At 41.7% G+C, this 26,696-nt stretch overlaps 1 protein-coding gene across 1 annotated transcript in view; it reads left to right on the top strand.

The window, feature by feature from the left end:
* The window catches only part of LOC119657700, a 45,203-nt gene extending 23,123 nt beyond the window's left edge, over positions 1–22,080 (top strand). Inside the window, exons 2-3 of the mRNA XM_038064739.1 lie at positions 2,872–2,995; positions 21,182–22,080. Of these exons, the coding sequence (XP_037920667.1) occupies positions 2,872–2,995; positions 21,182–21,396 (339 nt within the window). The 3' untranslated portion in view covers positions 21,397–22,080. The remainder of the gene's footprint in view (positions 1–2,871; positions 2,996–21,181) is intronic.
* Positions 22,081–26,696: the final 4,616 nt, after the last annotated feature.

Genomic DNA, 26,696 nt, shown 5'->3' with positions numbered 1-26,696 from the left:
AACTAATTCGTAGAGCATTTTCATTTTCTTTTGTTAGCACTGCTTCAATTCTCTCATCCTTGGAATGCACGGCTTCTTCTTCGCTGGATCCGGTACAGCCTTTGCCACAATCAATACCTAGTCGTCCATCCATCTTCACGGACCTTGGTGGAGAGATTAGCATTACACCACTTCGCTTAAAGAGATTAAGGTTCGTTACCTTCTCATCACTTGTTGCACTATCTACTTTAATAGTCCCATATTCCTCTTTTTCCTTCAATATTTTTCGGGTATTTGCTCCAAATTCACAGGCTCACGTTCATGAACCACAGCCTTTCATCCAGCCATCCTCTCCCCTCTTTGAACTGCCCACCTGCCAAACAGTAGACAGCCCACCTACCAAATAGTTCCGCAGGCTTTCAGTAATAGTTCCTCCTTCACATCGCCTAAGTTAGCTAGACCAACTCTGGTGTTTCTCCTAGTTTAAGGCATGCTATCTCGACCAAACCGCGGTTCACACATCTCGGGATTGTGACAAAGTGGCGTCTTGGATTATCCACTGAAGTGAAGAGCACCCCTCAATAAATGTTTCCGTAGAGTGACATGATTTTGGTGAGACCTCCGAAATCCACCCCCCACCTTCCCCAAATTTCTTATCAATCTTAGAATGAAGTCCCGGGTCCCTGAGAAAATCCAGGACCCATTATTAATATTCGAAAATACCTACTTTTAAATCTTTGTCCGTTTGAGCTATCTGGATCGCTTGGTGGCCAATTTGTGGTGTCTGGAGGCAAGAATGAATTGAAGTGCTGGTTTTCTACGTGCATCAACCACGTATTCCAGATTTTAAATTGTCACACAATCGCGTGAATGTAGCTCAAAGGTGGATAAACTTCTGTTCTTGACAGTTCAGTGATCTCTTCTTCAGGATCTTTAGGATAGAAAGGGCTAAAATGATGAGAATCCCACGTCTAAAATTACAGAAGGATTCGCATTGAAAACAGAGATATTCCCCCACTAAATACATTATTTGCGAAAATTAAGGAAAATTCGACAAAAAAGGAAGTATCTTTTTTAACCCATGTAGTAATACGCCATGTTCCTTATAGGAGCTTACGACAACACCCCCTTTAAACATTGACTAACAAAATACTCTCTATATGGAAATCATGACGAAAAGTTTTATAGTAATGCAATGTCTCAACGATAAAAATGCTGGGAGGAAAATGTGGTATTAACACAATTACTTAATACAAATCTGCCAAAAGAAAGATTACATATGTGCACATAAGTATATGCATATTTATGAGAATGCGAGAATAACATGGATTGCAAGAAGAATTAAGCGATTACCATATGTGCAATGACCCAGTATTTTGTATTGTTTCCCAAACATTTCTGATTGTCCAATATTTGCTTCAATTGCGCTTGGAGCCCCAGAGCCACAAATCTATTTTCGTTTCGACACTCAAAAAGATTGTTTATTTTTATTTCGCTTATGAGCATGCAAAGTGAATTTCTACGAACAAAAAAAAATAATAAAATGTGGCTTTTTATATAAACTAGGACAGTTTAATGACGCTTTCCCCACACGTGAAAAATTCCGTTGTGAAACTATTATAGTTTTATGATTAATTACATTTTATTTTTGTGAATATGAGGGAAGAATACGGAGTTTGAAGTGGTTGTGCTCCACTTTCCAAATGAATGCCAGATGTGGTTGATGAAAAGTTACTACAAAAAATAAAACAAGTTTTGATTATCATTATCCACAATATTTTATTCCACAATAAAAGTTGAGAAATTAATTAATTACTATCACGTTGTTAATAACATCGGAATTTCCACCAAACTTTCCAATATTTGGGACTAACTTGTCCTAGAACCCCTCGTTCATAAATGACATCAAAGCGATGATCTGCTTCGAAAAGTACCTATCAAGACCTTTCGTTTGATACTCCATATGATTATATTTGAAACAATTCGGGAAACCGGAAGTTCGGCGCTTCAGGTATGATAGGTTTTGTTGATTTTTTACGTAAGAATATTTGACTGCACCACGATTCCACTTAAAGCATATATACTCGTTGCTCGTAGTGAATATAGGTTCAATATACAAAATATTCAATTCGATGTGGTACTGACATTTTATCTCATGGGGAGTAGTAACTTGGCGCGAAAGGGGCAACTTTAACCTACCATAACTTTGTTAATAATATTAGGATTTCCACCAAACTTTCCAGTATGATACTACTTAACCTACCTTACTACAACATTTTACAGATCTCGGATCAACTTAAGGGGGATTCGAAGTAAATTTTTTTTTTTATATAACAACATACCATTATTGAGTTTATTTGGTCACATATACGTAATGAGGACTATTTTGAGACCTAGATACCATGCTCACGGACTACCATAATTTTTTTCAGATTTTTCGGTTGGGTTGTCTTTGAGAACGGGTCGTTGAAATAATTGCTCCCTTTCAGATCCCCTCACTCCTCCTCTTTGCAATGTCCAATGTCAAAACTTTGGAAAAGTACTAACCGAGGCCTTTCATCTGATATCTCACATGGTTATATTCGGTGAGAAAAAAAGGTTTGCACCCCTATTTGCATGTATGGGGATCCTTCTTACACTCACCTTTGAATGACGTTACTCACTGCATGCGAGAGGATTCACAGTTCCCACCTTTCCGCCAAAATTCATTTCAGTATGAGTAACCGTTTGTGACAGACGGACAGATCGATGGACAGACAGACAATAAACCGATTTTAATAGTATTTTCTATAAAATTTTAAAAGTTAATACTAAAATAGGTAACGTTATCAGTAGTCCCTAGAAACGTAATATATGTTCTTCCATTAATTGTTTTTTTCTTATTCTTTTTAGGTCTTCACCATAGCCTGTCTTGGTCTTCATTACCAAACAATGAGTGAATCGGATCAAGTCACCAGACTTCTCACTGCCGGAACATTTGTTGGATTCACAATTATCCTTATAGCCTTATTCGCAGGTATGTACGAATGTAGATGATGTATATTTCCAATTTCACTATTTAAATTTAGTTTTTTAAAATAAAAAATAAGATTGACTTACTCTAAAATCATAAGGTTTCTATTGTTCATTATCGACGTATTCAACTCAGACCCCTTATCTAAAACAGCCATGCGTTCTGAAAAGGGCCACCTCCTGCCTAAATAAAACCCTTTTTCACATCTTGGTTGTCAAGAGAGGAAAAAATATACAAAATGTCATGACTGCAGTCTTGGATGTAAAAAACGCGTATGAGAACGTTGAGTTCCAAATTCTGGAATGCATAAGTGCAAGGAAAAGATATCACCAGGGAACTCTGTCTGGAACCTCAGGTTTCTGGGACAAAGAATCCTAAAGATAAATGAGGGCAGGGTTTCCGTCAACAACAGCACTCCCCAAAGTTATCACCTCAGTTTTATACTTTTCAATCTGTACCCTGCATCCCTTCCTGCCAGATCCTCAAGCAACATAGTTACCAAAAGAATGCTAATGACTTTTAGACCACTGCAACTGCAGAGCGGCCCTTAAATAAGCAAACAATCCTTTAACCAACCATTCCTTATTCGCATAGGAATGCAGAACCTTAACTTGCCCTCAAATTGAAAAAATGCAAAATCATTACCTTCAAAAAGAACAGAATTGGAGAATGGTTACAGCCTGAAACAAAGGAAGTCGATCACCTTACTCAGGAGAGTCATAGTTTTCTTCGTAGCTGCACGAATTATGTTGGTATGGTTGTCCAAAACAAAAGAAAGGGCAAAATCCTAAACTTCTTCATTAGACACAACTGAGAGCTGCTTCCCAGGATAGGGCTCGGCGTGTACTGGAGTGTGATTAAGTCCATCATGGAATACTTGAGTTATATAAAACGTTATTTCATGTAATTTTACAACTAATCAGTATCAAAGAAGAGACTCCGTTCTTTTTTCAAGCTGTACAAGAACGCCCAATATGGACAGTCGTAGGTATACAGGGCCTTCCGATTGACCTTTGACAACCTTACAAAAACTGCTGTCCAAAACTTTTTCCTGATTTGACTGTTATAACCACATTTAGGAATTGCTGGTCTGTGACAAGGTATGCCACAGTCAAAGCTTATGAGGAGGAAGCAAAAGGGCTTATGGAACTGGATCACCTACTGATGGCCACCGATGCGGTACTGGTCGAGAACAAGGTTTGATATGCTGTGGTTTGTAATCAAGATTGCCATACCTTCGTTTTGGCAGCAGAATACTGTGGCATAACGTGAGCGATCCAAAGACCAAAACATGCAGGACAACACAGACTACTTTGTATTCCTGTAAAACCCTTCTATATTCCTTCCCCCCATATATTCTCCCGTCAGCGAAACCAATGAAATTATAGGTGAAACAAGGTTTGACAATGCAGAGATACTTTGGTGTTCAGCCTGTAATCACAAGCAACTAAACGCATGCAGGGAAAGTTGGAGTTCAATTTAGGGAAAAATTCATTAATCGCCTTCATTATCGGAATTCCAATCTGGTCCCACATGAAGTTGGTACAGACTTAGGACCCTGCAATTCTCAAAAAAAAAATTTCAGCTCTGGTCAAGCTTTGTTCAACAGTATGGGCGGATTTGCGCTCAATGTAATTCGTAGTCATGTTGTGTTCTACGAATTATATGAAGGAGTACTCAACATCTGCGAGCGGCTTCGGTCAAGCTATTCCCAGGCTAGAGGTGAGACAGCATCTGACAATTTGCCTCTGTCCTGGTAAGAAACCGTAACCTGGTAAGCCGTCATCGCCTAATTTTTTACTATAATTCAAGCTTTCTAGTCAAGTTTCATCGTTTTGGTGGTGCTCAAACCGCAATTATTACTCGACAACTCCAAGTTTTCGTCAACATGTGTCTGCGTTGTATCGTCGGAGTACGTTGGTCTGATACTATTTCAAATAATGAATTTGATTGGCGCACAGGACTTTCATCCATACTCAATGTGATCGGAAGGCAGAAGTTACAGTGAATAGGTCACATATAAAGGAACTGCAGTGGAATCCACTCTCCCAAAATAGCGGGCTAGCGAGTTGGCGCCGAACAGTAGCAGATGAGTGCAAGCTTTTTGGACAGTCGTGGGGGAGAGGGGTGGCTTTGTTACGGCTTGATAAAGTATGCTTCACGCACAGGACGTTATCAAGCCATAATCAAGTTGGGAACAGGGAATTACATAATCAACCAACTATCTTCCCAGCGCTACTTTAACGAGGTCTAGAAGCCACTCACCTCCTGATAGTGGCAATACGTAATGTAGCCTCGGTTCATAAATCAGTGATTTTATTGGAGCGTTTAAAACGAATTCTTTTCATGCTAAATATTTCAGACCAATTTGCCTAGTATCCTTCTATTATTTGCTCATCACCAAATATCTGTCAAACGTCTCAAATTTTCTTTTGCATGGTTTGTACATCGTTCCTAAAACGTATTACAAAAAAGAATATTAACATTTTTTGTAGTCATTTTCCCTTTAAATTATATGCCCATGCTATATGCTAGGAAATACAATTTGTATAGAAGGATATTACGGGCAATCGCAAAAAAATTTGTACCAAATTGCCGACGCATGCGGCCTGAGAGTGAACATTTTCGTGCGACTTCCTCGATGAAAGTCGCACTGATGCTTTCCTTGGGGGTTTAGCGAGTGATCAAATAGTTCTTTCGGTAGTTAGCGAATGAAAAGTGGAAACTGTGTCAAAAAATCCCGCTGTGTTATATTAAGTACAGGTTATTTACGTAATTAAAGTCAATTTTCCGAAAAATGGTGGTTACAGAACCTCCGAGATATGATTTTTTCTTGACAATTCAATGGGAGGAAGGAAGGAAGGAAGACTGCGGGAGAGCCACTGTTACATTTTTTTAAATAATATTTTAGATCGTGGGCTTAAGTAGTGTGAAGGTACGTTGCGGTCTTCAAGCAGGAAAATTAGATAAGTTGTGCAGCATTATTTGCGTCAATTCACCATTTCTGTAAGCTTTGGGATAGCTCTGCCTGCTCAGTTGGCGTTGGTCTATTCGGATGGTTTTTAAACATCGCGCAATCCCACTAGTCATCACACATTGTTCATTGAGTATGCCTGATATTAATTTAAATGTGACACGGGACTGACATTTTATTTTAGGCGTGCTTTAATGTCGCCCCAAAATTGACCTATTATATCTTTATTAACAACGGTAGGATTTCCACCAAACTTTTCAGTATCGTGCTCAATATTAAAACTAAATGCACTGTGAGTGTAGTATGAAGTTAAATGGGGCTTTACCGTAAATTCACAAATATTGTAATATATTATTGTCAACTTTAATTGAACATGGAGATTATTTTGAGGGCTAAACGCCATGTCCACGCTCAATTATATTTTTTTCAGATTTTTCTACCAGTTTCTGATAATGAACTCTTAAAATAAAATAAAACTGTACCAAGAAAAACTAATCGATACCTTTCATTCGATTTAGTTGCACCTTTTGACTCTTCTCTTTTTGGCGATTTTTGCCAGATCCTAAACTCGAAGAAATTCTACCTTCTTTAAAATATTTCACCAACTTTCACGGGCAAACAAATAACTCAATTTACATGAGGCTTCTTCTGAATACCACGCATCTGAATTACTATCGGCATAGTGCGCTCCGTTTTTCCTGTCAAGTGAGTTTATAAATATTAACTGTGACTCTTTTCTTGACCTATAATTTTAAAGCACTGATAGAACTTTCTAATATTTGCTATATACAGACCTGACGAGAGAGGGGAAAATAGGGTGATTCTCCCAAGTCCTGGAGTTTTCTAAAGGATCCATTATAGGAACTTAAAGTAAATGCAAAGATGATAGGGAGGGCGCATCGTTTTTACCCTACACTTTTAACATACTTTAACATAATCTTTCCGAGCAATTATCCTGAACATATTAGGAAAGCTCCAATCAATCTGGATACGTTAATCTATTTGAAATATATTCCCGGCCTCTTTGTAAATTCCGAGCGTGGGGGAATAAGTCCCTCCCTCCCTACCAGCAGCGGCAGAAGTTTGTGGAAATCATAGACGTTTAGTGATAGTCCTTTTATCTGCGTCTTAAGAAAAGCTTCGACAAATCTTCCTATCTTGACCTTTCAAGTTCACTTTGCTTAAAGAAAGAGCGCTGGGAACTTTAAGTCATCCCGGAAGTCATTGAGGTATTTCGCTGGGATTTCGCTCTCCGATCTGATTGTCACTAACAACTGTGATGATAAGTTTCGTTTGAGCCAATTTACGAACATAATTGTCTCCTAGAATCAGATGAATACCAATTTTGAGGGCCCATCTTTTGGAGTGTCTTATATCGAAGCCTTCTGTATTTCTATTGCAACTTCATCTTCTTTCTGAACCCAAAGCCTACCCCCCGAAACAAATAAAACAAAATGTGCCATGGCAAGTTCGTTCGAGGAAAATTTAGACTCAGAGTAGATATTATACTTGACCCGAGAGAATCACCCTGATGAATGTTTCGTTCGAGGGATCGCGCTTTGAAGCCCGATTTTATTAGGTCCACATAATTTTCTTTCCGGTAAAATGTAAAAATGGGCTGGGCTGAGATTTGCTTTTAGTAAAACATCGCAACCGGTTTTTAATCTTTTTTTTATACCCACAGTTCTAGGTATCAAATGAAAGGTCTCGATTAGTTTCGACACAAGTTTTAATTCTAAAGTACAGGAGGAGAATAAGAGAGAGAGAATCGTCTCAGAAAAGAATAATCTTAAAATCAGCATGAAAATATCTTTTGTATGACATCCATCCAGTTAATAGTAGTTTAGTAATTTAGTAGCAAACCCCATTAAGCTCATCCTACATAGAAGTAATATAGACCACAATATATGCCACAGCATTGGAAAGTTCGGATGAGATCCTGCTATCATTAACAAAATTATGGTAGGCACAGTCCCCTCTTGCGGGTGAATTTACTAGACCCTAAGATATAGAACGATATAAATAAATTCAAATTGTTTCAGACAGTCATGTTCAATAAAACATCAAATGACTCGATGTTGCAAAAACTGCTCCAGATGTCTCCACCTTGAGCAAACAAAAATGGGTTCAATTGCGAGTACGGTACTACAATAGCCACATCGTCATATCTAAATGCAAAACGATGACATAATTCTACTTTTATTGTGTTCAACTTTGTACGTGTGACTATTCTTCGATTTCCCAGCACTGCTACTAGTAATGCATAAGGCATGCATGAATAGCCTAAGCAAATAAGCCAGCCACGTTAGTTACACTTAATATTTACTACTATTGTGGCTTTAATTATTGGAAAGTGCGGCACGTATGGAACCGCCAACGTTTGTAGGAAGTTATATGTGTACATATGCATATATTATACTATCAGCAATTTAATTCTGGCAGACTATGTTTGTTATTTGAATGGAATATACACATATTCGATAATCTCTACATATTAGAGCTCATAGCTTATTCAATCTTAATATAAAATTAAATAGAACTAAAAGATACAAAGGGGTTTGTATGATTCAAAAAATTGTCTAATGCATTTAGACAAGTGGGCATATAGAATGTTGTTCATAAGAATGACTAAGTTGATTCTAGCAACTTAGCGTTATCGCACATCTTCCTTCCTATTGAAGCCGGGAATACTTCGAAATTAGACTGACATAACTAATGACGAATTTATTGCATAAATATATACGAGGGGGGACCCAAAAAAACGGGAAGTTCGTCATAACTTCTTTATTTCTCAATATTTTTACACCAAATTTTGATCATCTTCAAAGTATTCGCCTTTGACTACAACGCTCTTCTTCAATCGATTCTTCCATTGTTCAAAACATTTTTTAAATTCGCTCATCGGGATGTCCTTTAAGCCTTCCAGCGATTTTTGTTTCACCTCCTCCACAGCGGCAAAATGCTTGCCTTTAATATTTTTTGTGAGTCGCATCCATAGCACCACTATTCATCACCAGTAATCACCTTGGAAAAAAATTTAGGGTCCTCTTCGAGCTGATTTTGAAGCTCAAAGCATGCCTGAAGTGAACGCTCCCTTTGCTCATCTGTGAGGAGGCGCGGGACGAATCTGACTGCAGCCCTTCTCATGTGGAAATCTTCGGATAAAATTCTCTGAATTGAACTCCTTAACATTCGCGACATCTCATAGAGTTAGTCAATGGTTCGGCGACGATCTTAATTAACGAGGGCATTGATTTTGTCGACGTTTTCATCAGTTCTTGACATTGAGGGGCGTTCTGAACGAAGTTGGTCTTCAATAGACATTTCCCCATTTTTAAAACATGAAAACCAATCGTAAACTATAGTTTTACTTAAGGCAGCATCCCCATAAGCAGTCTTAAGCATTACAATAGTTTTCTCGGCCAATTTCCCCAACAGGAAACAAAATTTCACAGCCGCGGTTTGTTCTGTCATTACGTTTTCGCCGAAATGCAAAAAGTTGTTTCACTAAAAAAAAATCTCACAGGCGACCCGATGCACTCGCAGCGACACAACTTCGCACACTGACCCAGGTGGCGTAACACGCACGGACATGCGGTCAAACAATAGGTTCCCCCACTCTCCCTCCCCACCACAGCGTAATTCCAGGAAATTATGGGTCCCCCCTCGTAGTGCACAAATGCTTTAGATAGTTCACGTCAACAAAGAATTAGCCCCGACAAAAGTTGCACATAGTTCGGGTGACACCTGTGGACGTTCTAAATCAAACTTCAATGCCTTATCAGTGTACTGCAATAAATTTATATATCTTACTCTGATTTCCTGAATCTATAATCTTTTTCTCTCAACTAGGATCATCTAGCAGGGAGTGATTAGCAAGTTTGAAATTAAGATGACTTACTGCGGCCATGTTGCTGCACCATGGGGAGGCAGCACATAGCGAGAGTGCCCATAGCGCTGGACTGGCACTTAGGTTATTTTTCTTCAATTCTGGATAAATAATTTAGTTAGTTCGTCCAAAAAGCAGATAGCATTGCTTGATATTCATTTTCACGCTGGCTTGAACGCAACCAGCATTGGTTCTGATAATCGAGTCACACATGGTCCCCCATCGAATGATTTGCAGTTTATAAGGTATGATGTCAGTTTCTCTGTTTTCAAAGGGTTCCTCACACAGACACTACAGAAGTATCAAACAATTCAGGATTCATCGGGGTAGTGTGAAACTTGTCTACTGTATCCTTTCCATTGCAGCAGATTACTTGGAGATCAATCAAATAATTCCTTAGTCTTCAAGACGGGCTAATGTGGTATGACAATTTCAGCAAATGTCAACGGGACACATTTTTAAGGTTTCGTGTAAAGCTCATATTCATTTAGATATTCAGGGCAAAAGGGGTACGACGGTATCCACCATGCTTGGTCAGAAGGCACTTCAAATGTTAATGGACATTTTCATAGCTGCCTATAATCCAAAGCTGGACATTTCGAATTAGCTTGCGCATCCATCTCCCTTCGCATCTCCATGTCCAAAATATAAATAGTTATCAGATAAAGCAGTATTCGTTACTACGATAGAAACTTTTATCACGCTCAGACGATATACCGCCGGTAGTTTCCTCTTATATGCTTTCAAATTAGGGATCTTCATCCAAATAGATATTGGGTATACTAGAATAGATATACACAATCTTCGGCTTAGGTATTGCCCCAGAATCGTGCTTATAATCACCCCGGAATCACATACACATACAATCCATCGCTCCATGAGAGAGTATATACCATATGCCTTTCCAGCTTACCTTCCTTGATTTCAAAAAGAAATAAGAATTAAAACCAGCTTTGACTTTATCTATCTTTCTGGACCTCGAGTTCGGGACCTCTTTGCAATATTTAAAGAAAATCGAGTCCGTTTACATTAATATTATCCTTTCCTCCGCTATACAAACGCCGGAGTTATAGCGGACGTGATAGGATTCGAACTCACTATAAACCACTCCCAATCTCTCTAGCCCCAGCCCCGCGAGACCACCATTTAGGTATTGGTTCGGTAGGTCGGTTTGCTTTAGTCACTCGTCCTTCCCCTCTTTTCAGTTCTCTTCAGCATTTCCGCAACTAAATTCTTCGCGTTCACCCTCCTGGCCAACACTTGGTTCAGGTTCCTCCTTTCCATTGTAAATCTTCGGAAGTGAAACATCATATGCTCTGGGACCTCCGATATGCCACCGCATCTACGACAATTCGGAGAATCATCAAACCCAAAGTGGTGCAGATATTGCCTGAGACAACTACCGTGTCCCGTGAGCAACTTGGTAATGTGGTAGTTGGTCTCCCCATGTTTCCGCTCAGGCCACACCCTAATGTTGGGAATGAGCTTGTACATCCACCGAACTTTCGTAGACTCGATCCATCTGCATTGCCAAAGTTCATGCGACTCTGACCTTGTCGCATTTCTAAGCTCTATGTGCCCTCCATATGTCCTGCATGGTAAAGCACATTCATTTCTTTCGCCAGAATGTTGACATGGATCATGCCTGCCACCACCAATACTACCTCATCTGATGTCGCTCGCGTTGACCTCCACATCTTCTGGGTATTTAGCAACTAGGTCATCAGCAAAACCGACAGTCATAGTCTCTTCTAGGACGGGAAGAGCAAGCACCTCATTATACATGATATTCCACAACAGGGGACCAAGTACCGATCCCTGTGGTATCCCGGCTGCGACAATGTACTCTTTGGGGCCCTCATCCGTCTCGCACCAAGAGTCCTCTCTGAGAGGTAGTTTTCCACTAAATTCGCTAAATACCCAGGGACACCTATGTCAGCCAACACCCCTTTAATTATGTTCCAGTTGGCTAAGCTAAACGCGTTTTTGACTTCCAGCGCCAACACGGCGCAGCAGCCGCCAGAAATCAGTGCGCATTTTACCATGCTAATTGCGTCCATCGTAAAGCGGACACGTCGGAAACCAAACCACCGATCACGTCGGAAACCAAACTGACAAACCATTGCTGGCTTCGACAATGAGTCGGAATCTACTGTAGATGTCTCTCTCCATCATATTTCCCATTGTTACCAGCAGCAGATAGGACGATATGATGCTGGGTTTCCAGGTGTCTTGCCAGGTTTCGCAAACAACACCAACTTTTTTTTTTCCACTGGACAGGGAATATTTCTTCTTTTAGGCACGCCTCAAAGGTGTTGGCAAAAAGGTCGGGTCTAGTCTTCTCTGCCAGTTTCAAAGCACGGTTGGTAAGGTCATCCAAACCTGGGGCCTTGTTGTCACCGATGCTACCACAAATTTCCCGCAGCTCCCCCACAGATACTGGGCGTATTATGCCCTCATTTAGCTAGTGGTGAGGGAACAGAGTGGTAAGGCCAGCCATTTTATTATCACCCTGTAGGCCTCACTCCAAGGGTTTATGTCGGCATGATCACACAGCTGTTTGAAGCAGTTCTTTTTGCTCCTCCTAATGGCTTCATTTAGGCGGCCACGCAGTTGCCTCTGTGCCTCTTCTCAACCGTCTCCATCGGGCTTTCCCCTGAGTCTCTGGCAAACCCTCCTTGCCGAAAACATGCGGCTCGCAAGCTTGCCATTTCGTTGTTCCACCAGTGGATGAGTTTCCTATTGGGGAGCAATCGCACTTCTGGGGGTAGTAGCGTCGCATGCTTCAGTCATGTGTGATGGGTCATGGGTGATTTGGATGACTTTTTTTCTAGCCATACCATTCAGGGATATGTAGGGTTTGAGCGCCGCGGAAAACATTTCCTTCTCAAAAGCCTCCGAACATACCACCCGGCATTCTGCGAGAACTCTTTTTCGAACTCGTCCCGACCTCAATTTTCTTGCAGATTGCCTGGTCATCGCTATTAGTATAGTCCTCAATGACATGCCAAGCGACTCTACTCGCTAAAACGGCACTTACGTATGTCAGGTCCACTATAGACCCCAGGCTCCTTCCCCGGAAAGTGTACGAAGCCCAAACATTCGGTAGTACCACGCTTAGCTCAGCGAATGCGAAAAACACATCCCCTCATATTAGTTATCCGGCTACGTCATTCAAGAGTTCACTCATTAAAATCGTCCGTTATTATGGTCGGCCAACGTCCTCTTGCATCCGAAACCACAGCGGCAAGCATCTGCTCACACTCGGCAAGTGTAGTACTGGGTGGAGCATAGTAACTACAGATGTGAACGTCTTTCACTTTCGCTCTGATGAAACTCTCCTCCGGGTGCTGCATTATTTCCTTGATGGCTTGCTCCTCACAAGCCCATAACGCTGCTTGACCCGTTTGGTTTTTGATCCAAATGCTACCACCGTGGTTTCGATATGGCTCACTAATTATAGCCACATCGATGTGGTTGGTTTGTGAGAGTAGAACCTGTGCCGCCTCGCAGTGGTTGCAGTTGACTTGTATCAACTTGATCTGTGATTTATTTTAAGGCTCTTCTGTTTTCCCGGGCACCTGCTGCTGCCTGCAATGTGTCGACGGTCCACACCCTCCTTCCCTTTGCGCCGTAGGCAATTTGTGTCTGCTCCGCAGTCTTTGCTGATATGGCCTTCCACTCCGAATTTCTTACATGGGTTCGACCTGTCGTTTAGCCTATGCATGTCTCCGCAATGTGACCGAAGTCAAGACACCTAAAGCATCGCTTCAATGCCACCTGCTCCCTAAGACGAAAAATAACTCAGCCTATTCTCACTCTCCCTACTGCTAACAGTTTGAGTACTGTCTCTACTGGTAGGCGGTCTGTGTTCCCCCATAGGCTTTCTTTAGCGTTTCTACCGCTGACTCTTGTAATCCGACAAAATCGAACTGCTTTTCCAACGCTTCGCGAACCTCCTCCTTTGCAGCGATTTCATCTATATCTTTGCAGATTATAGTGATCTTCGACCTGCTAGCCTTTATGTCGGCTTCCTGTCCTAACGACTTTCCGATTTGGCTCAAGAATTCGTTCGTAATTACATCCTATCATTTCGTGAGCTCCAATATAAAATCTCCCTTCTGGGACAGTCTAATGCGGCTGACATTGTCTCCCAAGCTGGTGAATTCGGGGTTTGCTCTCACTCTTATAAGAATGTCAGCATATGACCCTTCGCTTAGTTTGAAAATGATAACCACCTTCTCTTATCTTCCTTTTCCTCCGTTCGATTCTTTACCGCGGTTCCACTTTCCTCCAGACTTCCGCATCCGCCTTTGAAGGTCCGGTCCTTTTTCCTGTGTGTGTTTCCATGTGCTCCGAATTTTTGGGAGTTGACTCCTTCTTTCTTTTTGAGGTGTGCTGGCCTGTTGAGTTGTTCAGCTTTTCGAGCAGTCTCTTGCACAGTTTCTCCTCTTTTGTATTTTGAACAGGCATTACTTAAGTCGGCTGCTTCACTTTTTCATTCGACAACTTTCCCCCTTTTCGTCCTGGGCTTCGCCGTGCCCCTAACGGATGCCTCTTATCATGGCCCTGATAAGAATCGAGCTTCTTCTGAACGAGTCAGTCGATAGAGCCAGTTCCAGTCCGCCCCGCATGCCTGTAATATTATATGTCACACTTGCCAAGGTCCCCATCACTGAGGCGCTGCGGTCGTTGGATATCGACGACTGAGAGCCCGCTTGCCCACTCCCACTCCGAAGCCCTGCATCGTAACATGTTTGGTTTTATTTCTGGGTATCCTTTCCTTAGCCAATTTTTATCCACGGGCAGGCTTTTTGTTCCCACCTACCCGGCCTGCGCATAAGGATGTCCTTATACGGACATGTCCGGAAGCGTGCAAGTGCATCCCCATGACACATTCGCCCAGCATTCCCTTATCTGCACGAAGGGACGCACCTGGACCTGGTGGAAGGTCTAGCAACTTCATACAGGGACCCAGGGAGATTATTAATGTTTCAAATGAATGATTCATTTTTAAATGGCAGCAAATAATTACTAAATTTGACTCTGGGTAAATGAACTATCAACAAAGCCCCTGCGTAATTGAATCAGTTACGCTTTTATAGTAAAGAGAATACGCAGATCTTTTTAGCTTTCATGCTTCCATTTGAAAGATTTTATTGTTTATAGTTTCAACAACAATTAAGTATTTTACAGCAAAACAAATATGTTTATTTGTACACGCATCTGTTCCTGTAGCATGTATCTAAAAGATACAAACATTACAACCTCTGATAAACTGCGAATCAAACCAAACAATTCATTCCAGTCCTTATCTTATCAAGCGTTTATATTTGATTTTTCCAACCTTGGGTTCACTTATCCTTGATTAAATAGGCAATCCTCATGGAGATACCTATCAACTAGACTCGATTGCCCTAATGGGACACTTTTAATTAAACCTGTAATGACACGGAATCTAAAATCGCTAGTCATTCTTTAATGAATGGGAATGCATGAGACGCAGGGACTATGATACTTCAGAGGATACGCAAATAGGAGCATATGGACACATATGTGCCTTTCTCCCGCGCACTGCTGGACATTTACATAATATGATTTCAGAGGAAATCTAGTGGGATTTGACGCAGAGTGTCATATTATAGTATCTTTGTTGAGAAAGGATATATGGTCAGTTAGCACGAATAGTAAGCGTATGTTGAATATTTTCTAATTAAACAGCTTTTGCTTGTTAGGATAGTATTGCAAGGGCAAGGATATCACAGGAAAAGGAAATTATCAGGAAAATTTTTTCGACCAGTGGAGAATAGTCTGAATGAATTCTTAATCCCACAGGGCATCACCTCACTTAATTTTTTCACCCCAATAGTATCTGATACCCGGACACTTCAGACACTAATGTCTGTCGTCTTTTCAGTTTAGGAAGAAGTAACTAGATTAGCAAGGGAAACTCACCTAATTGTGTACTTTTCAGCTCCTCCTTGCACTTATCCCTGAGACTACCTTCCTGCCTACATTTGGAAGCATCCTTGCCAGTGTTGAGGTGATAGTCACCGCTTTTTACCCAGTAAGCTTTAAGTGGGGTGTTAAGTTCAGCTTGGAGTCAAATATTACTCGCAGTGACAGCTGAGAACTAACAACATGCGCCCCGATGCAAATTTCAACAGTTCCGTCTTGTGTTCGGCGGTCTTTAAGCCAGCACTTGATCGTCCGTATAGTCTCGTTCGCGTATATCTCTACTTCGTCGGGAAGATTGGATGTTATGACCACTCATATCCGAATCCCACGACAACGGCTTGCTTAGCTACTGGAAGCCGTAAAACGCCATTATACATTAAGTTCCATAGCAGAAGACCCAGAACAGACCTCTGCGGAACTCCTGCCATCATGACATTCATCTTCGATCCTTCGGTCGACAGTAGTCGAAGATTATATTTAATATCTATTTTGGCGTTTGTGCCGCGATGAGCGCTTCAATGATATGGCTTCATCTGTCAGAATTGGGCGCGTTCTTGATGCCAAGAGTCACCAGTGCGCAGGTTTTCCCTTCGTCGTAGGCTTTTCTGGCTTTGGTAGCAGCAGCCGCTGACCGAGCCTTCCGGAAGCCAAACTGCCTATTTGATAAATAACCGCCACTATCAATTAATGGATATAGCCGGTTATAGATTACCCTTTCGAAGACCTTGCCTATTCTATTCAGAAGACAGATACGTCTACAGGAAGTTGCTTCACCTATGGACTTATCTGTCTTCGGGATCAATATAATCTTTTGTATTTTTCACTCTGTCTTCTGCTTCATGCTTGGTGCTATTCACATTGCCAGCTTCAGCGCCTTGTTGGGAATTCGATCAATGCCGAGGGCTACGGTATTCCAGACCCTTTTCAGCAATGTCTGTCTGTCACACGCATTTTTCTCAAATAAAAATTTGGTGGAAAAGTGGGAACTGTGAAAGCTCACGCATATAGTGAGTTACATCCTTTTACAACGAATTTAAGGGGGCTCCCTATACATGCAATAGGGGGGTGTAAATTCTCTTTTTCACCAAATAAAGTCAGTATCAAATGAAAGGTCTCGATTAGCACTTTCCGTAACTTTTGACATTTGTTGGAAAGTTGGGGAGTGTGGGAGGTTGAAAGTGATCATTTCTTTAACGGACCCATTCTCAGAAATTACCCAACCGAAAAATCTGAACAAAATCAAGGAGCTGCCACTATATGCCTAGGCTCTGAAATACCCTCCATACCGATATCTGTTCAAATAAAGTTAATAATATTAGATTACTATAACTTTAAGTAATTGGCTCTAGAACCTCACTGGAGTTCATCCTGTCCAGGCCACTCGGGTGACATCCACCGCTTCAATGTCGCAGCTTTTGGCACCAGACCATCGTGTTTATTTCCGAAGGTCTTTTGCGAGTTCCTCGGTCTTTCCAATTAGGGTGCCAAACTTAGCGTGCAGATACTATTTGTTTTGTTCGGACTAACTTACTTACCTCCTGACGCCGCCCATACGTCAAGAACCCTTCCCATTTCTCGACAGGACCGGGACCTGTCCTGCCGCGTCGACTGAGGTTGACGACATATCATTTTTCCGAGACTCGTTATTCGATCCTTTACTTTATTTATCTCCTGTCAGCATTTATTTCTTGTTTTACTAAGGTACGTTGCCTCAAACCCTCGTCCTTTACCTGGGCTTAGGACCAGCATACTATGATAACAGTATGGCGGAGTTGCCTTGGTTCCTGCATATTCCATATGTAATTTAAAATTTACTTTCCAGTCGATCATCACGCTTTAATACTTGAGTGCAGAGTTAGTATTAAAAATTCCGTAATGAGATGCACCATGTACATCAGCTGCTCTCGAGAACCCCCAGTATTTTGCTCCGCGGAGTTGAAGGCAGCATTCCTCCCATCGATTCTTATCGTTGCGTCACCAAAATCTTGGACCATCTTTTTAACCACTACTTAGCTAGTATTCAAACATGTTTTCCCCGAATAAGGATCACTGCTATCTGCCTGGTGGCCTGAATAGTGTTTGTCTCTCCAGGCGCTCTGATTTCATATCCCTCCGGTTGTAATTTCTCATCTCCACGACATGGTCCACCCACTTTAAAGGTTCTGTGTAAAACAAAACCTTGTTAAAATCAGCTTACTGTCTGTCTGTCTCACTCATTTTTCCCAGAAACTGTTATACGATTGGCAACAAATTTGGTAGAAAGGTGGGAACTGTGAACGCTCACGCGTATACAGTGAGTTACATCATTCTACGTGGAATTTAAGGGGGGAGAGGTTTCCATAAATACAAAAGAGTGGTGTTAAATTTGTTTCACAAAATATAGTCATATGGGGTATCAAATAAGAGGCCTCGATTAATATTTTCCAAATCTGGCCTTAGTTTTGAGATTTACTGCGCAATGGCTGCGGACGGGGACTGAAAATTTCTTTCACCAAATCTCACAACTCACCCAACCAAAAAATCTGGAAAAATCATGAAGATGCTATCCGGTGCCTGGGCTTCGAAATAACAACCCGTATGGGATGTATGGGGAATAATGACCGTCTAATGAGGTCCACTTGCGCGGCACTAAGTACGCAAGGTTTCTACATAGCCCCGATTTACCGAGTGAAAAGTTTATAATCGAGACCCCACGTTTATTAGGTTTTGCTAGCCCTTTAGTTGATTTGTACTCAACCTTTGCGCCAGAGATTCCGACGCAAAAGTTACGTGAAGGCTGTCTGATATCAGGAGCCTGGACGCCGGAACATTAACGTGGATTCTTCGAGCCCAGTTCTTGCTACCATGTCCATCCTCTGCTTCCCTCAGGAGTCTGAATGTGAGTGCCCCATTCATTCGTTGCAGGTCTTCACTCGATGACTCACCTAAATGCATCTACAGTATGCTACCCTCCTGTCGAGTCGCTGGCAAATTGCGAACATATGTCCATAGTCCAGGCATCTGTAACACTTAATGCGGGTTATCCGCATTTGTACCCAGCATACTACTCATCCAATTTTGATTTTCCCACCGATAAGAAGTTTTCTCGCGTGTTCCTCAGCGACCACCACACCTAGTTTTTAGCCTCGACCATTCATAGAAGTGATAACTATCCGGGCATTCGTTACCTCTGGACATTCGTGCTTTATGTCCTCCTCCACCACAACCTTTTCTGCCCTGTGAGGCAGTCAAGATGTCAGGATTTCTAGAGAGCATATAGGCTCTCGACTACAAATGAGCTTTGCAGCCAGCCAAGTCTGTTTTGCGCTTGTTTAACAGGGCTTTCACCAACAACATCGTTTACATAACTGATCAGGCGCTACTCTTCTGGCCTGTTAAATCGTAACAAACTATCGTAGGAAGCACTTCAAAGTTTCCGCTCTAGCATAGATCGCTGTGCTACTCGCGACTCCTCTGGCCCTCTAATGTCTCACAAAACAGGAAACGGTTTTTCAGATAAACCCTCAATATACGCAAGACATAGCTCGGCACACGAAATGAGTTTTCCAATGTGCCTAGCCTACCTGACCATCTTGCAGAATTGAAGGCATTTCTGACATCAGGCGTTATAAGGAACACTATTCGTTGCCTCTGCTCGATGAACCGCTTCTACAATCGACATAACAGCATTCACCGTGGATCTCCCTGCTCTACCTTGTGGTAAGCCCCCGGTAGCACGGATTACTTCAGTATATTCCTGATGATTTTTTTAGTACTCTCCTGGCCGTGTCAAGCATACACAGAGGCCTACGTTCACGGCCATCAAACCAGCTGAAGTGATAAAATCAAACAGCTTCTCTGCTCCAGGATTGCATTTGCTACTGCCTCATCAGATATGCTGAACGTTCGCATCACAACGTATTAAGAGTTCAAAGCCACTTGATTCTGCATACACTACCAGATCCCTTAGGCGGAGGACACAGCGAATCATAGAGTAAATAAGCAGAGGCAATTATGACGTAACCTGGTATTGTAAGTTGACCGCAACAAGGTCCTGGAAATAGAATTGTCTTAACATGATTGCCCCTACCAATTTTGACATCCCAACGACGGCCCTCGGTTCCGAGGATCTCTCATCGAAGAAGATCCTAGTCCCCTTTACTGATCCAATACCACAGATTTTGTTAAAACGAACCAATGGCTTCTGAACCATAAATAGAAAGGGACAGTCCTGCAATTTTGCCAACCTTGCTGCCAGTAGATAAAAGGAGGCTTTGGCATGCCGCAGGTTGATTTGATTAACTCTTATGTTGGTAGAAAAACTGAAAATTCTGCTGCGTTCAGTGTGGATCTCACCGGGGTTCCCAGCTTATCCTCACCTTCTGCTGAAAGTTCTGCGGACATATTGATTGCTGATGACTAGCGAAAACTCTACGGAGCGAAGATGGACATTGTACTGCCTTTCGTTTGCACTCTGCTAACGCAAAACAAATATCCCCACAGCATTTAATAGACAACATTGTTACAGCTAGGGAGGCACGTCTTAACAAACATACAAGGCCTAAAATGGGGACACCGTCAAATTGTGTAGGAAAAGCGTTTTACCAGCAAACCTTTAGGAGAAAGGAGAACTTTGTACAAAACAAATTGTGATTCAATTTTGGAATGATCCACATTCTCCATCGGCGGAGTAGTGAACTGGCCAACTTCCGATGTGTAGCAAAATGAGGGAGATTCTTAAAGGCACTTTGCTTCGAGACGAGTATATATTTGTGATCTTTAAAGGGTTGTGAGCAGTCCACCCAAAACTCATAGAAGGAACTATGTGCACTTATTTTATCACCATAAAGTGGTCTGTCATAGAAGGCGTAGGAGATAATGGTCGTGGCCACACTAATTAGAGAAAAGTTATTGGGAATTAACAGCAGGATATGGAAAAATAAAACTTGGGCCCTGAAGGGAAACCTAATGAAGCCTTCCGACTCGCGTTAAGGCCAGGTTAAGTGCATTTCTTAAGTTGTACGAAACTTGGCAGGGGCTCGAGCTGGAGCCGCTTTTACTACCGAAAACTGGTAAACCTTCAGGCGAGTCATCCTCTCGTCTTAAATTTTAAATTGCTCCTTCAGTAGACTCGTTACAAAACATGGTCCAGAAGAGGATAATGCCAAAGGGGAGAACGAGATGATTTTACCCAAAGCCGCTGTTTTATCAAAAGAAACACGCAACGAAATGGCTGAAGCTAAAAGGATAATGGAGGATTCTCATTTTTTGCTCTTCCACCCTAACCATAGTTCCGTTAAACTTAATTTGAATTGAAATGAACCCAGTACTAACTCTAAGAGACGACATCTTACCTGATAACTACATACTATATTTTTCTTAATTTCAGGTTACCTGATGAATACTCCCATCAACAAGAGGCTGGATCTTTTCTTCAGTTTGATTGGTTGCGCTCTTTTCATTGCCTGCGGTGCTCTCATCATCAAGGAATGGGAAAACGCTTGGAACAAGGACGACAAAAGAATGGCCATGGCCAAGGGATCAATATCCATCATCAACGGAGTTGTCTTCTTCATTGATGTTGTTCTTACATTTAGAGATTAAGTCGTTTATCTCGAATTTACACTGTAATTCTACTTTTACAATACTTTAGATTGTTAGATTTCCAACGCTTGAACCAATTTTGAATCTTATTTTACAAAATGAATTAGTCAACGAAGATCCTAATTTTCTTTTTGTTTCCTTTTTTTTCGCTTTTTAAAACATCACATTCTACAAAAATGGACTATTTTGACACTGTCATGAATTTTTTTATACAATATCTTAACGAAACAAAGACTTCCTTCAAAGAAATGCCTTAAGATGCAGATGGCAACCAACTCGTACAAAAACTAAAGAACTGTTACTGATAATGTTCATTTAGGTAATCCGGGTAAGCCATAAGAAAATGTTTTAATTGAATTGCATACACGTTTGTAGGACACACAACAATGAGGAATTTATTTAAGTAACTTCTCAGAAGATTAAAGTATCTTTGCATAGATATTCTTTAAGAAAAAGAAAATTTAGAATCTTTTACTCGGAGATTTTTCTATATATACATATTTCTTAACTGTATTTTTTTATATTTTTTTTACACAAATATTCACAGAGATAAGGTTGAAACTACGTAATATGGACGTTCTATTTTGACAAGAAGAAACAGAGTTATGACGTGAATTCATAAATGTATTTATTGTACTATATTATATGGAGTTTAATATAAGAATAAATGTGGAATCTAAAAAACAAATTAAACGGATGTACTGTTTGATTCAGGAAGTCACCCTCCAAATTGAGGTTTTATTTGGAGTAACGCATAGATTTGACAGACCTATAATAAGGCCATACTCTTATCTCTACGTCGGTGCGATATTTTATTTTAAAAAACGTTTAGTGCATCTACCCAAGAAGGCGAGAAACCTTTTTCAATAATAACATGCGCGAGATACTTCAATTGGTTCACACCGAAAACCCATTTGGAAACGTTGATGACGATGCCAAACTTCATGAGACGTTCGGAAATCAGGCGCAAGTGCACCATGTGCTCTTGATTCTACTCTAATGGAACCAATATGTCGTCCATATAACAAAAGTAACAGTCCAGTCCTTGCAAGACATCGTCCATAAAACGTTGAAAGGTTTGAGAGGCGTTACAGAGTCCGAAGGTCATCGCCGTAAACTCAAACAGACTGAAGACCTTCAACAAATCGATTCTGGAAAATGCACGAGCAAGGTTCATGGTGCACATGTTGACTGACCTTCACCATCATCATCAACGGCGCAACAACCGGTATCCGGTCTAGGCCTACTTTAATAAGGAACTCCAGACACCCCGGTTTCGCGTCGAGGTCCGCCAATTCGATATCCCTAAAAGCTGTCTGGCGTCCTGACTTACGCCATCACTTCATCTAAGGCAGGGTCTGCCTCGTCCTCTTTTTCTTCTATAGATATTGCCCTTATAAACTTTCCGGGTGGGATCATCCCCATCCACACGGATTAAGTGACCCGCCCACCGTGACCTATTGAGCCGGATTTTATCCACAACTTTACGGTCATGGTATCGCTAATAGATTTCGTCATTGTGTAGGCTACGGAATCGTCCATCCTCATGTAGGGGGCCAAAAATTCTTCGGAAGATTCTTCTCTCGAACGCGGCCAAGAGTTCGCAATTTTTCTTGCTAAGATCCCAAGTTTCCGAGGAATACATGAGGACTGGCAAGATCATAGTCTTGCACAGTAAAAGTTTTGACCCTATGGTGAGCCGTTTTGAGCGGAACTGAAATAGGCTCTGTTGGCTGACAACAACCGTGCGCAGATTTCATCATCGTAGCTGTTATCGGTTGTGATTTTCGACCCTAGATAGGAGAAATTGTCAACGATCTGAAAGTTGTAGTCTCCTATCTTTATTCTTCCTGTTTGACCAGTGCGGTTTGATGTCGTTGGTTGATTCGTCTTCGGTGCTGACGTTACCACCATATATTTTGTCTTGCCTTCATTGATGTGCAGCCCAAGATCTCGCGCCGCCTGCTCGGCAGTTTGCACATCTCGGGTCGTTCTTCCCATGATGTCGATATCGTCAGCATAGGCCAGTAGTTGGGTGGACTTGAAGAGGATCGTACCTCTTGCATTCACCTCGGCATCACGGATCACTTTCTCGAGGGCCAGGTTAAAGAGGACGCATGATAGGGCATCTCCTTGTCGTAGACCGTTGTTGATGTCGAATGGTCTTGAGAGTGATCCTACTGCTTTTATCTGGCCTCGCACATTGGTCAAGGTCAGCCTAGTCAGTCTTATTAATTTCGTCGGGATACCGAATTCTCCCATGGCCGTGTACAGTTTTACCCTGGCTATGCTATCATAGGCGGCTTTAAAGTCGATGAACAGATGGTGCAACTGTTGTCCATATTCCAACAGTTTTTGCATCGCTTGCCGCAGAGAGAACATCTGATCTTTTGCTGATTTGCCTGGAGTGAAGCCTCTTTGATATGGGCCAATGATGTTCTGGGCGTATGGGGCTATCCGGCCTAGCAAGATAGTGGAGAATATCTTATATATGGTATTCAGCAACGTGATACCTCTATTCCCCTCTCCTAGGCCTCCGGCCTAGCAAGATAGTGGAGATGGTACTCAGCAACGTGATACCTCTATAATTGCTGCACTGTGTGATATCTCCCTTTTTATGTATGAGACAGATAATGCCTCGTTACCAATCGTCAGGCAATAATTCGCTGTCCCATACCTTGAGCACAAGTTGATGAACCACTTGGTGTAACTGGTCGCTCCATATTTAACCAATTCGGCTGTAATTCCATCGGCTCCTGGCTACTTATGATTTTTTAGCATTGCACGGACTGTTGCTTCTAAACTTGGTGGTGGCAATATTTGTCCGCGGTCTTCAGTTGGCGGGACCTCCAACTCGCCAATGTTCTGGTTGTTCAGTAGTTCATCAAACCCATCGCTCTAATATGCCCATTCTGTCGGGAATCAGATTTCCCTCTTTGTCTCGGCAGGATGAGCATCGAGGTGTATAAGACTTCATCCTGCTGACTTGTTGGTTAAACTTGCGCGCCTGGTACAGTTGCTCCCTGTACTTTTCTAGTACACAGACTTGTTGGTTCCAGGCTTCCTTTTTCCGTCTGTGAAGTCGCTTCTCCGCTCGACGGAGTTCGATTAAAATATGGAAAACTAAAAATGAAATGTTATCTTACAGACAAAAAACTCTGGAAGCCTGTCACCTCTACCTCAATGCATTCCCGCTATTTCTTACCAAAGTGGAAAGTGAAAGTGAAAGGAAGAGCAAATTGCTCGAGAAGAAGTTTGGAACTCTACTGAAGGGGCAGGAGCCGAGGATAGTGCTAGGACCCAAATGTCCACCATATTGATAATTTCGTAGTGAACCAATCATCGCAGACCTCCACAGAGCAACAGATGAAACTTCTAAACAATGGACTAAAGTTTTCAGTCCAAAGTCGAGTAGATACTCCACTTCTTGTCCCTGACATAGAGGCGCGGATAAATGCATACTCTCCGAAATCAATAACCACTCGAGAAGAGAAAGACCGCATCTGGGCAGCAATAGCGGACGCAATCATGAAAAATAGATTTAGAAACGCCAGGAACACCAACGAAGTGAGAAAGGTAGCTAAAGAGGTCTGAGAGAAGCCCGTTTAGTACATCAAAGCAGATAAAGAAAACACGCTAGTAATGTAGGACAAAGAGGATCACATAACCGGAGGAAGGAGATGCTGGAGAATGGACCGCATAGAAGACTCAGCACCGATCCCCTACCACAACTCATAAAACAGGCGGACAAAGTTTGTTAAGGAATGCAAACCGGTTTTGGAAACCAACAGACTGAAGGTCTCAAACCCAGTACTTCCTGGGATCAAAACCAGAGCAAGGAGATGAGGGAAATCCTTTCAGCAGGAATATCTCCCACGGATCAGATTGCTAAGTTATTGGTACAAGAATTCCAGAATATAGAAAAACAGTTTGAGACTAGATTGGTCAAGAATTAAGGTGGGTTCTCAAAGGCTTTTCAATTGATTGGGTAAATCTATGAAAACGAACCCTTAGTGTCTTTCGGCGTAAAGGCTCCTTTTCCAAGTAGCCCGGTCAAAGAAGCGATCACTTTAGTGTAGGACTGACTTCTTCAACAACATAAGGATCCACAATGGAAAGGTAAGTTAAAGCAATACATGAAGCTAGTAAAAATCTGTATGGAGGAAAATTACTTTACTTTCAGAGGTAAGTATAATAAGCTATAAGGATAACTCAAAACCCATCTGGGATCGATCAAATGGCCGAGTCTGGGGTATGCAAAATTTCCTGCGCTGATTGAAGGGAAGTATACGTCGGGCAAACCAGAATGAGCGTGAAAATACGTTTAAAAGAACGCTTAAAGGAAGTAAAATTGGCGGGGGAAAAGGGTTCAACGGCGTTCAGATCAAAGAAAGCGGAATATATCATCCTAAACAAACACAGGGCTTCCAGGAAGAACGTAAGGTTGGTGAACTTTATAAGCGATACGAGTACATTAGACGGGGCTGAAAGTATAGAAATTTGTAAAACACCGAAGGACGAAATCCTCAATGGGGATCAAGGCAATGGTTACTCCGGAATAAATTACCGAGAAGGCGCATTGGTGGACATAATTATCATATCCGCGCCATCGGGGAGACTAATGACCAGGAGGGGAGAGTAGATGAGCTTTTTCTTCATCCAAACCCCAAGCACTGAGGAAGGCAAAAAGTAGTCCTGAAAATATGCATATTTGCCAATTAATAAAAAAGTTTTTAGTAATGTTAAAGGAGACTGTTTTGGAGTTTTTATTTATAGGAACCCACTATCCCATGATGACCCCAAAAACACTGGATAGTGTTCCTTCTTGGCACTTTTTAGACGGGGTATCTGATGGCACCTAGGTTGATCCATAAGAACCAATTAGGGAATTATTGCAACTACATATGTATACTCATAATTCTGAAGATTCAGGGATGCCAGGTAAGCGGTACATCAACCGAGATACTTAGCTTTGGAATGAGGATGCTGAAATGAAGGTCCGTGAAAAGAAACCCCTCTACCACAAGTTTCTCCACCGCAAAACCAATTGGCAAATTTGTAATAATGTCAACCGGGAAGCAAAGAAAGCGATCGCTGTCAACAGAGCGACTCCCTTACAATGATCTTTACCATAAACTGGACACACAGGATACCAAGAGAGATCTGTATCGACTTGCGTTAATGACAAGAACGGTACTTTGCTTACCGACCGCTGCATCACATTGGTTTGCTGGCGTGGGGGGTTTTTAGGTTTTGCATCCACCAGTATGAATGCTGAGCCATGCACTAGGTATAGAATG

This window comes from Hermetia illucens, chromosome 5 (genome assembly GCF_905115235.1).
Source record: "Hermetia illucens chromosome 5, iHerIll2.2.curated.20191125, whole genome shotgun sequence".
Taxonomy (NCBI): Eukaryota; Metazoa; Arthropoda; class Insecta; order Diptera; family Stratiomyidae; genus Hermetia; species Hermetia illucens.
Note: the sequence above shows the minus strand (reverse complement) of the source record. Positions and strands in the feature narration are given on the sequence as shown.